This window comes from Osmerus eperlanus, chromosome 23 (assembly GCF_963692335.1).
Source record: "Osmerus eperlanus chromosome 23, fOsmEpe2.1, whole genome shotgun sequence".
Lineage (NCBI taxonomy): Eukaryota > Metazoa > Chordata > Actinopteri > Osmeriformes > Osmeridae > Osmerus > Osmerus eperlanus.
In genome coordinates this window covers 6,021,691-6,033,466 of record NC_085040.1, presented here as the reverse complement: position 1 = coordinate 6,033,466, position 11,776 = coordinate 6,021,691, and the positions used below count along the sequence as shown (strand labels likewise).

Here is an 11,776-nt window from a genome sequence, read left to right as displayed (position 1 = left end):
GGTGGGGGCTGACTACAAGGCCAGAAGAAGTTTAACACCTCTGGGGGATCATCTTCTGATGCACACATCTGCAACGATAAACACAAACCATTCAACACACAGACGAGAACATTCGGAGCGGTTTATTGTGTCCCTGTTTATAAAATGCACTCGCCTAAATTACACTAAGACATCATGACTATACATTTCAAATGCCCTGTGAGCTCTAACCTGGTGCTACCTGGAGGGGCCTGGCTGTTTCTAGTCTGTAGAAGCCCAGAGCTACTATACCACGAGCAGCACCACCCAGAACTTACACACTTCATGTTCCCATCAACACTCTCCGAAGATCACTCCACAGTAGAGTCCAATGTGCTGAGAAGTGACTGAGATTTGATCTCGTCAACATTTATATTATCATGTAAGTGGTGGCTAAACTCCATCAAATGATTGGTAGAAGAAAAATAATGGAATAAAATTTCACAATCACATAGTTTTTGTTTTGAATTGACATGTACACATATCTTGCATTTCTACTTATGCACATTTCTCTTAAATGATCTACATGGTGTTAAAGGTTATCCTTAGGCTCTAGCCATAAGAAGAAGAAAATAAAAAAACATATCAATTTCTGTTTTTGGATGATAATTTAAATTCACTAGGTGGCGCCATTGTCACATTTTTCATTTGACAAAGTCACACATTGGTTCTGCGGTTTTCAAGTTTCTCCTGGACATTATATTAAGAATCCACAAAATAAATAACGTTGCATGTCCTGTGCATATGCAAGTCACAGTGCCAATAGTAAAGGTATTGATGGGTACAGTCCAGCAGGAAAACAACACAAACAGAACATCTCAGGCTTTAAGAAATGCCAATCTGCAGGATGCAGTGTGAGTGCAAGATCAGAGAATCGGTAAAAATAGCGTCATGCACATCATGCTATCAAAGGTCTATCTAAACAATGAGAAGACGTTTGGATGATAGAAAGAAAAGACGAGGCTTTAAATGAATGTTCTCACCCTCACCCCCACCCCTAGTCTCACATGGTGAAATAATTGGCCTAATTGAATCAAGGGATACACATTTCCACAGATAATTAAACTGTGCCAATCTCACCCAATCAGGGTAGAGAAGATGAGGGGCCAAGCCAAACTACCTTCTGCCTCAGCTCTTACCAGCCAAGTCGAGTCGAGGGGGTGAGGGGGGCTGCAGCGCTAGGAACAAAGGCGTCCCTCCCACACACTCATCCATGGTTAGATTGGGAGGGAGGGACTGCATGCAGTGTGCCTGCTCACATTGAGAGCCAATCAGTAAATTGGACACAAGTCCAAAAACCAGAGGAGAACACGTGTGAACTGAAAACCCAGTGACAGAGCAGGTACATTTAGCTAAGAACTACACCTCGTGACCTCCTTCAAGGACAGTGATCTGAAGACCATAGTTCACCCAGGAGAGATAATAGCCATAATACTGTACACTCGAATATCTTTGTACAATGACTGCCATATCATATAAATCAATCAAACATATACTTTCATACCAGTGTAAACGGCAAAATAGTGCTTCAAAACATGAACGGAAACATATCCACGGATAGAATACAGGATCTCTTTACAGGGAACATACACATAATAAGATTTTAATGAAATACACTAAAAGCAGCATTATGTTGTGACAAAGACACCTTATTAGTAGTACAGATACCTGTGTGCTTCTGATGTTTCTCAACACCCAACCAGACATCAAAATCCCAGAATGCATCGTCTTACTCTAGTTGGCAAGGTAACATAAACAGAGTTGAAAATGTCCTCATAGATCTCTTATCTATAGTATATACATGTTTAAAAAGGGTACAATGCAAATCTATGTTGTATAGGTTTTCCTCAGAGAGCAACGGACAGACCTTGTGTTTGTAGGAACATTCTGGAACGCTTAGCAGTATGTAGTGCGGAGCGTCTGAAACCCAGATTAACCCAAATACTACGTCCCTGTTGGTAGACCGTACAGTATTTCACATACTGAGGTGACACTGCTGTCCCTTAAATGGGAGCTCACAGATCACAGTGTCTCTTCCCACTGAGAGGAAGAGAGCTGGGTCATGGTTACAGCGCAGGGGATAGAAACCAGCTGTGTTCAGCCAGTTCATGTGGATGTGAGCCCAGTTGAAACCTTCACCACCAAACGTGTGACTCGCTAGTGACAGATCCCACACACAGAACTCACCCTTCCAAGCACAATTTAGCGTTTGTTCGAAGGCTGAGGCAGATGCCAATAAAGGCTCTAGGACTTTTCACTGTAAATGGGGAATGAACTACAGCCATGGTGTTAAAATGCTTCTTTAGCAAATGGGTTTGATTAAGACAGTGTCAAATGGAACAATTGTAGATCTAATCAATCATAACTGTACTATTTACAAATGTCAAGGATCAATTGTGTTTGAGTAAAATTATGTTTGGTTTGTTTATCTCCTACTACAGGTGACAGCGATTCCAGGATGTTACATACATGTGGACAATAGTAATGTACAGTCCACCCTCGTATGGTCAAGGTTATTAGTATGCATAGCGCACCATCCCACAGTGTATGATGTTATAGGTCTGTAGTTGAAGGTCTTATCCAAAGCTCTCCAGGTTGTCTATGAGTTAAATGACGTTCTCAAAGAGCTGCATGGATCTCATGATGTTCTCATCCTGTGGACAAGCAGATAAATTACTTCTTAGAACATACTTAGAAAATGCCACATACCTTAGCCTAAATAGTTTTTCATGAGGGAACTGTTAGGGGGCAACACTTACATTTTGGCAGCAGTCTATAAACTCGTCTATGGTAACTACCCCATCCTTGTTCTTATCCATCTTCTGTTGTTGGAGAAGTGGGGGGGAGCAACCACAAAAATAGGGTTAAACAGTGTACCGTTTGTGCAATTGAGCTTCCTAACTCACGAGATGAAGGCTCTCCAGGGGGAAAGACAGCTGACCTGAAAGAATATCTCCACATGTTGCCGTGGCGCCTCATCCTTCAAGATGGGATATGTGCACTTCCCCATCATATCATAGATGGCCTTCATGATGTCCAACATCTCCTGAAGGAGAGAGAGAGCACAGGGTGGAGAGTTGAGGACACTTATGAAGGATGGTTTCTCATCTTTATTTAACCTTTTCATGTTCCTGTTAAATTTGCCTGAAAACGCCTAAACAGCATACCCAAAGTAAATTGGAAGCTGTTCTTGAACCATTTGGAGTACATGCATGTAAATGATCTCTTTTGAAAGCTGACACTCTGAAGTTATGTCCCCTGTTGTCAGGACCCCTGTCAGTCCTTCTAGTGTTGAGTAATAGAAGCTTGAACACAAGGAAAGTGAAAATTTCTATTTCCGCCTAGATTTTGTTTTGAAAACAGAGGCCTGAAGAGGCCTAGAGGTGGTAGGTATTATCTGGAAGACTAAATTGGACCACAGGTTGAAGCCTTACCCAATTCAAATCAAAAGTCAAACATAATACCACAATATATTCATATTTGACACATGTTTTTATAAGAGTACATCCAGGAATTTTCTAAAAGGGTCTTTTGGAGACTCCAAAATGACCCTTTGTAACCAAGGTCAAGGTCAAATAAAAAGGTATTATTTTTCATAATTGTTATCTCTGGCCCATCTCTGGTACTTAGAAATATCATATATAATAGCTAAATCCCTAATTAGTAATACTGAAACACAAAAACTGAAGCATGAACACATTGGAGTGCTTTATCTGATTCCAAGGATTGGCGCACAAAGAACACTGATTCTGTCAACCATATTGCGCAATCGACTGTTATTTTGAAGGCTCCACAGACGCATACAAATGAGGTATTGGCATTTTCAGCTAGCTGTCAGCTACAAGGCTAACGAGCTAATTTCAGAGCCAGTCGAAGCCAGTTCGAGAAATTTGTTTAGAACGAGTGTGGGGGGGGGGGGCGGGGGGGGGCAGGACGCACAGACCTAGTTGGCTTTAGAGGGCTGTCAACGGGGCATGGAAGCTCCTATTGGGTCGAACAAGGTGTCAATCAAAAGGGGAGGGTTCAACGGACATTTTGAGACCTTCATTTTGTAAATACTCCGTTGATAAATCGGAGAAAATAACACTTTTATGTGAACAAGTTGTTTCTTCCTTCGGCTAACTTGCATAATGAAACAAAGGATAATGGCTATTCATGAACGTAAAACATTGTATTTGGACGAATTACTTTACATGGTTAGATACTTTGAACCCTTGGGACTTACGCAGATCAAGTTTTGATGGCATGATTTGCACACCTGGACCTATTTGAACAACTTAGGGTGAGTACAACTTTTTTCTTTGGCATTGTTGAAGGAATGTTCACCGGAAAAAGACGTTGACTTTGCTTGCTATTGCGACTTGATCTTGAATTGGTTTATTTCAATGGAAGCACAAGAATCGTAGCTTTCCAACGATGTATAACATGTGTAGCGTCTAAAAAATATATTTTTTAGAATTTAGTGCGTCGTAACTGAGGAAGGGGGAGGCAGCATTTTTGTCTCGCGGGCGAAACAGGAGCGTAAACAGGTTAAACTAACTCCAGAGAACCTTTAACATGATCCGATTTCTACAACCCTCCATCATATTACAGACAAATTTTAATACTAAAAAAGACACGGTATGATTTAATTTCATTACCTCTTTCGTAATGTATCCATCCTTATTGATGTCGTAAAGATTAAACGCCCAGTTGAGTTTTTCCTGGACAGTGCCTCGGAGCAGGATAGAGAGGCCCATCACAAAGTCCTGCAGTGACAACCAGATTTAGACGAGGCCTCTGCTCTCAATCCATAAATATGACACGCATTCAGCAACGTGACGTAATGTTCCCCCGAAACTCCTGCCAAGGATCATGCTTTCAAGTAATGTAATTAACGATCATTCTTCCAAATATCATAACTTGTCCCATCCCTGTGGATTATTGAGGATGTGAAACTGTGTCCCAGGGTACAGAAGACTGTAACTGGACTTAAACAAAATTGTCAGTTTTATTCGCTTCTGATGGAAGGTCCTCTAGAATCGATATAACAAAAAACAAGAATTGGGGTTAGGCTGTCTTCTGGGCTTTCCAAGAACCTGGTGTAATGTAGCATCCTTGTTCAGATGTCTTCGTTCCATCACAGATGGAGCCATGCCCTCCATCACACATCAAGCCTGCTTCTGAAACAGAGGCCCCCCTGACCTGAAGCCCTGTCATATCCTAACTGCTCATGTGTGTGCTGGACTGGTGCTGGAGGTGACTGCTACAGTATGTGCTTCAGCGCTGCAACCGTTTCAGTCCTTCGAGGACAGCTCCTTGGAACCGAAACTCTTTACAGAAACATAAAATGCAAATGTACGTTGCGAGGAAATTGCATGTCCAAGACGATTCATCCTGACAAGTGTCACTTACCTCGAAACTCACAGATCCGTTGTGGTCCGTGTCGAACGCGTTGAAGAGGAAATGTGCGTACGTCGAGGCATCTGGGGAGGGGAAATAAAATAAATGAGGAATGCAGACAGACACAGTCATTCCTCTCAGTGTCACGACCTCCATTTACACAGACAACACAACCGACACATGCTTCTGAAGTCTGCTCTTCAATCAGAATGTATCAGAGACTTGGTTCGACGTGATGAAAGTCCCTGGAAGCACGTTTTCACGTTTGGAAGCCGAGAGTTAACAGAGAATAAAAGAGAAGGGTGTTGTTTACATTTTATCTTTGTTTTCAAACAAGGGGAGTGTGTTTGTGTGTAATGTCAAAAGACTGGCGGAGGAGGAAGTACATTTAAATGAGCGTTTTTTCACTGAATGATCTGCTGTGTAAAACAATCCACCATATACAGTACGCAAAACCCTAGAAAAGACAGCGAACATTAAACCCAATTATCTCTTTGGAATGCCGCCTTCAGCTGGAGTGTCACTACAACCAAGTCAACACAGAGGAGAGAGATTCAATATCATAAAAAAAGGGGTAACAATTATATTTATTTATAATGAGCTTGGTTGATAACTCACTACAGTATGTTAATGAGAATGAGCAGAAGGGCGACAATAGTTCCATGAACGTGTTTAGTCATAGAGGTTTCTTCACAGGTCTTATACACTGTATCTACCTTCTCAACTCTCACATTACAGTACCTTGACATTTACAGAAGGGTCAGGAGTGTGTTGTCTCAGACTAGTCCAAACAAAGCAGACATTTTCTAAAGCTGAATGTAGAAAGATGTTCTCCAGTCCACTAGAGAGCTGGGAAAATCTGTGAGAAATAATTAATCTTATGAAGCGGGAGCAGGGGGTATCTTAAGGTGACACCACTTATGAAGCCCCCTGCAGCATCTGTATAGTACAATATGTGTATTCAGACTAGAGAAGCAGAGCTCTGTAGAACCCAGGAGTGAAATGAACTCAGAGTGACCTGAACATGTGCCACAGCAGGTTCAGATGCATGTTTTTGAATCTCTATCCTCCTCTTTTCCAATGGAATTATTTCATAAAAGAAAAAGAATCAAATCAGCAACCGTAAAAGCCTTAACGTGAGCACTGTCAAGGCTATACAGGTCTCTGCTCCACCCTGTCGTACAGCATCCATTATGAATAGAGCTGTGAGGAACGAAAGATCATAGGGTTGTGTAAACTGAGTTCTCATCCAGTGCACTCTAGTCTTCACAAAGACGCACGCACAGCCAAGAGATCAATATTCACGTACCTCCCTGTGGAAAGAACTGCGAATAGATGTCCTTAAAGGTGTCTTCATTGACCACACCGCTGGGACATTCCTGCAGAAGGAGACAGATATTTAGAGACGTCTGCATCATTAAAGAGGTCTCTAAGTAGGTTTAATGTCTTGGTGCTTTTGACTGGAGGCCAGTGAGGGAGTCCGTCGAGTCATATCACACTACAAGACAACAGAGGAGACATCCTGGTGTTACCCCTAACAAAGATTCATATTCACACAGTTTACTCAGCTTCAAACATAAGACTTCTATTTCATTTATTTAGACCGTATTTACAGACTGAAATATGCCTCGTTCAGTTTTGCCTTGTTACAAAGGAACAATGACACGGCAATCATACAAAAGGAACAATGAAATGCAGGCTGTGCCAATAATCTTCTTGGTTGTCTAGCCACATTGCACTGCAAAACATATGGCCTACTTTTAGGAAACAAAACAAAACGCACACTGAATTCTTTTGAAAGAAGCACAGCAAAGAGATTTCGCCTGAACTGCACAGGCTGTGGTATTTTGACACGCAGGACAGACATCCTTGCTGAAGACCTAATTCAATATCTGCCTGCTGCCAGCCGGCATTCACCCTGGCAGTCTATTCAATTCGGGGAGTGCATTTTTCACTACAGGCTAAGATGGTTCACCCACGCCAATATTCTCTGAACCGAAAGTAACTTCAATATGTGGAGTTGACCTTGGGCCAAGGCTGGGTAATTTCAGAGACATGAGAAGAGTGATGTTGAAAACATTCCGTTGACATTGACAGTTTCGGAAAGTACAAATGAGTGTCTTTTAGAAAATCAATATAATGTACACCTAAAGGAATCTAACCATAAGGTTGTTTGTTTGACTAAGACCAAGGATAAGCAAGGTCAACGAATGACACTGCATCAAGTGTTTCCAAAACTCAATCTACAGGATGACAACAAAGTTTGTGCTGATGCAGGTTCTCTCAGCTAGTCCCTGACCTTGCACTGAAGCAGTGCTTACATCATGCTAGTGTGACTCCTCATTCAACCACCCACGACTTGACTTCAGATGTTTTAGCGAAAGGCTGGAACAACATTCTGAACAACATTCTATGCTCTTAAGAACCTCAAAGAGCATAGTTGAGCAACACAGCTGGTTAAAAAAAGAAAAAAGAACTTTTTTTTTTCTTTTTTTAACTCCAAGACACCTGTAAAATATATATGTGAGAGAACAAAGGTTGTGCTCTCGCCGAAGGCTTGAGCACACCCAATAAAAGGACACAAAAAACAAACAACCTAAACATCGTACCAAAGTTAAGTGACTGATAACCCTCAGTAATCCACACAGTACATAATGAAACTAGGGATAACAATTGTATGCATCGTGAAACCCATCAGAAATACGTTTGGGGAAATGATGTGGCCATCAACAGGGAGCAGGATTTTAGCAGATAGGAACATAACTAGCATGACTTATTGTGTGCATAGCGGGCACATTTGATGATTTGATTTGATTACAAAGCCTGACTCAGGAGAGAGAGAATGCATCACCCATTATCTATCAAAGGGAACAGGAAAAGAGAGGGCTTTTAACATAAGTCTTTTTCTAGAGAAAAATATGTCTCTTTCGTATATGGTTGGGTATTTGTGCAAGACCTGTGTGCTACAATAATAGTATAGGTGGTTTATATTGTTATATGTTGTGTCAGAATTGTTATCCCTGGTTTCAAAGCTAACCAATCGAACAACATCTATTCAAAGTCTACTTTTGATAATACGTATTCTACATCCATTCATTATCCATTCTGTTATTGTCTACAAATCTTATCTTTTGGCAAATATAAACGTGCAACTGAAACACAGAAGAAAGGATGATATGTATTATTGTATCCTAACAATACAACTATAGACACTGTTCACAACACCAAGGTTCTCATACAGCTGTGCGTCTGTTTGTGAGTAAGTGCCAAACACATAAACACAGCTGGAAGGTAGTCCCTTTGCCCATGCCCATTTAAAAAGCAAGGCAGCGTTTTCTATCTCAGTTGGAAATCATATTTCCATCACAAACTCCATGGCAAATGGATTTGTGTTTAGATTTCTGAAGGATCTTTCAATACTACAACAACCTTATTAAGCCCTGCCGTTCTCAATTAAATGTGTGTGTGTGTGTGTGTGTCCAGTTTTGTCAGTGACCCTCACGCATGAAGAGTTTGTCAGAGACGAGTGCTCTCCAGGCAGCTGTGAAAGCAGTTGTTGATCCAAGGTGTGACACCAGCCTGTCAGGTGACCCTGGAGTAGAACCACATCAGCCTGTCATGTGACCCTGGAGTTGAACCACACCAGCCTGTCAGGTGACCCTGGAGTTGAACCACACCAGCCTGTCAGGTGACCCTGGAGTAGAACCACATCAGCCTGTCATGTGACCCTGGAGTAGAACCACACCAGCCTGTCAGGTGACCCTGGAGTTGAACCACACCAGCCTGTCAGGTGACCCTGGAGTTGAACCACACCAGCCTGTCAGGTGACCCTGGAGTAGAACCACACCAGCCTGTCAGGTGACCCTGGAGTAGAACCACAGCAGCCTGTCAGGTGACCCTGGAGTTGAACCACACCAGCCTGTCAGGTGACCCTGGAGTAGAACCACACCAGCCTGTCAGGTGACTCTGGAGTAGAACCACACCAGCCTGTCAGGTGACCCTGGAGTAGAACCACACCAGCCTGTCAGGTGACCCTGGAGTAGAACCACACCAGCCTGTCAGGTGACTCTGGAGTAGAACCACACCAGCCTGTCAGGTGACCCTGGAGTAGAACCACACCAGCCTGTCAGGTGACCCTGGAGTAGAACCACAGCAGTCTATCCAGCATGTCAAATCCACAGAGTACCTGGGGACACGATGCTGCTTTTCATTACCGAGGCTGACACTCTGTCCTTCTTTTCATCTTCCTTCTTGTGGTTCAGACTTTGATGAGGCTGTGAGGCAGGGTTCCTGTGTGGTGCTGGGTCAAGAGGGCTCTGTGTTTGTCTTTGAGGTTTTCTTTGTGGACGGCGGTGAAATACCACTAAATCTATTCCACTAAATCTATTCCTCTGTAACCAGGTAGTGAGGGAGAGGGAGGAAGAGGAAGGATAGTGTGAAGAGTGCTGGGTGACCTTGGACCTCATGCAAAGACTGTGTTTACCCAATACATGTATTTAAATAATGGTGTTGATGCATGATTACTATGCAAATAAACATGGACATTAACCCCCTATTGTGGATTATTTGTAGTTTGAGAATTGTGGCCAAAACAACAACAATCATGTGCAAAAAGGCTTACATTAGTTGGATTGGTTGACTAAGAACTCCCCATTGAGTTGAAAGAAAACTTCAAACAAGTTACTTTTGGTTTGGTTTGACACGGACTGCATTACTTTAAAGGCTTTGTTGTGGCGCACAGCTACTGTTAATTAAAAGTATGTTTTGTGTTCTTGTCAACATCCCCCCTAACCTCACAAAGCAGCCTCACATAATGATGCTTTTAGGAGGAGATGCCAGGACGTTAAAACGCTTCTGTTTGTCACCTCTATTGTATCCGAGCCACAGAATGAGTGTGTGTGATTGTGTTTGTGCTTGTTTGTGCGCGTGCACAGAGTGGGGCCAATGGAGGGTATCCTCACCATGTAAAGCTCAAGGGACTGTTGGGTGATTACAGCTGTCAACACTAATTGGACACACTAATCGGAAGAGTAATGAAGACTGGAAGGATTCCAAACTTGTCTCCTAACATCCTGATAACCGACCCCCACACATCGAGAATGACGTGCACTACAGGTTAACACTAGAAGCGCCATGCTGGTTTTACCCTGTTATGGTGAGGCTAGGTAGTCAGAAGACTGCAGTCTTCAACAGGGACGCTGTTACTGGCACACAACGATCACTCGATGGGTCTTGCATGGAGCCAAAGGCAAAGTCTTAAAATGTGTCAATCCGTCATTCATTTCCGTGTTCATAGTTGGTGAATATTTAAGAAGAACGTTTGTTGTCTAGCCTGATAGTGATTATTTATTGATGGAAACCATATTTCCAAAGGCATGCAAGAAGTGTTGACCAGACCTTGACTCGACAGAGAAAAACATCTCAACAAGAGGTAGTTGTCAAGTATCAAGCAACAAGTGGACCACAAGTTGCCCTTAAAGCTGTCAAATGTCACTTTCAGTGGAGTCAACAGGTAAACTGAACCTGCAGAACGCCCAAGCTGAAGCACTCATTGTGTGAATCGATCCCATCACATCCCCCCCAAAAAACATCTATCTTTCTCCTCTTTTCCAATCACCGGGTGTATCCGAAATCCATGAAGACAGCCAGTTTGCACTGAGAATTGAGAAATAAACTAGTTCCCAAGCACGTTCCATCCGTTCAGAGATTCATTCCATTGTAGGGGAATTCTTTTTTGTTTTGTTATCACTGTGAATAATAACTAATCAGAGTATGGGACAGGAAAGCAAACTCAAGAGAGAAGAACTAAAAGATCGACCACGATAGGTGAAATTGGGTTGTATTCACCATGTTCAGTCCTCAAATAGAGTGTAATCATGTGCAAATGATTTTGAGTGGAAGTCGTATTTCTCTTTATTGATCGTCATGCCGGTGTCACTGAAAGGAGCATGAGGTGACTTTGGATTCATTTGATAAGCATGTGAAAACCCCTCAGCCATGAAAACAGAATCGTAATTTAAATGTGTGAAATGCAAAAATCAGCCCAGCGTGAAATTCCCTGTTATGAAGGTAACAATTGTGTTCAGGCGGGGATTTAATGCGGCATCTTTGTGCTGGTAATATGAAGCTAATAACCCAATAGCAGTCAATATGTCAATCTGAAGGACCTGCCGATGCCAGAGACCAAGCAGAACCAATCAGGCACCAGGATATGCAGACGCCATGTCCTCCTCATCTTGAGCAAGGACAGAGTCAGGTAGGCAGACACGCTGGCTGACCTGTGTTGGACTCAACACAGCTATAGGTCCAGGTCACTTCTGCAGCAATGAAGCCCTTGTCTGGTGAACACAAACATGCAGAGAAGGAGCGGCTTCTG

General features: G+C 42.6%; 1 protein-coding gene across 4 annotated transcripts in view; it reads right to left on the bottom strand.

Annotated features, from left to right (window-relative positions):
* Positions 1–107: 107 nt before the first annotated feature.
* Positions 108–11,776, bottom strand: part of kcnip4a (potassium voltage-gated channel interacting protein 4a) — a 108,411-nt gene continuing 96,742 nt past the window's right edge. For all 4 annotated transcript variants that reach the window (XM_062449733.1, XM_062449732.1, XM_062449734.1 and 1 more), the window contains exons 3-9: positions 6,710–6,779; positions 5,413–5,483; positions 4,659–4,766; positions 2,960–3,064; positions 2,778–2,840; positions 2,011–2,672; positions 108–1,970 (exon numbers count right to left, since the gene is read on the bottom strand). In XM_062449733.1, coding sequence (XP_062305717.1) covers positions 2,625–2,672; positions 2,778–2,840; positions 2,960–3,064; positions 4,659–4,766; positions 5,413–5,483; positions 6,710–6,779 — 465 coding nt within the window. In that variant the 3' untranslated portion in view covers positions 108–1,970; positions 2,011–2,624. The remainder of the gene's footprint in view (positions 1,971–2,010; positions 2,673–2,777; positions 2,841–2,959; positions 3,065–4,658; positions 4,767–5,412; positions 5,484–6,709; positions 6,780–11,776) is intronic.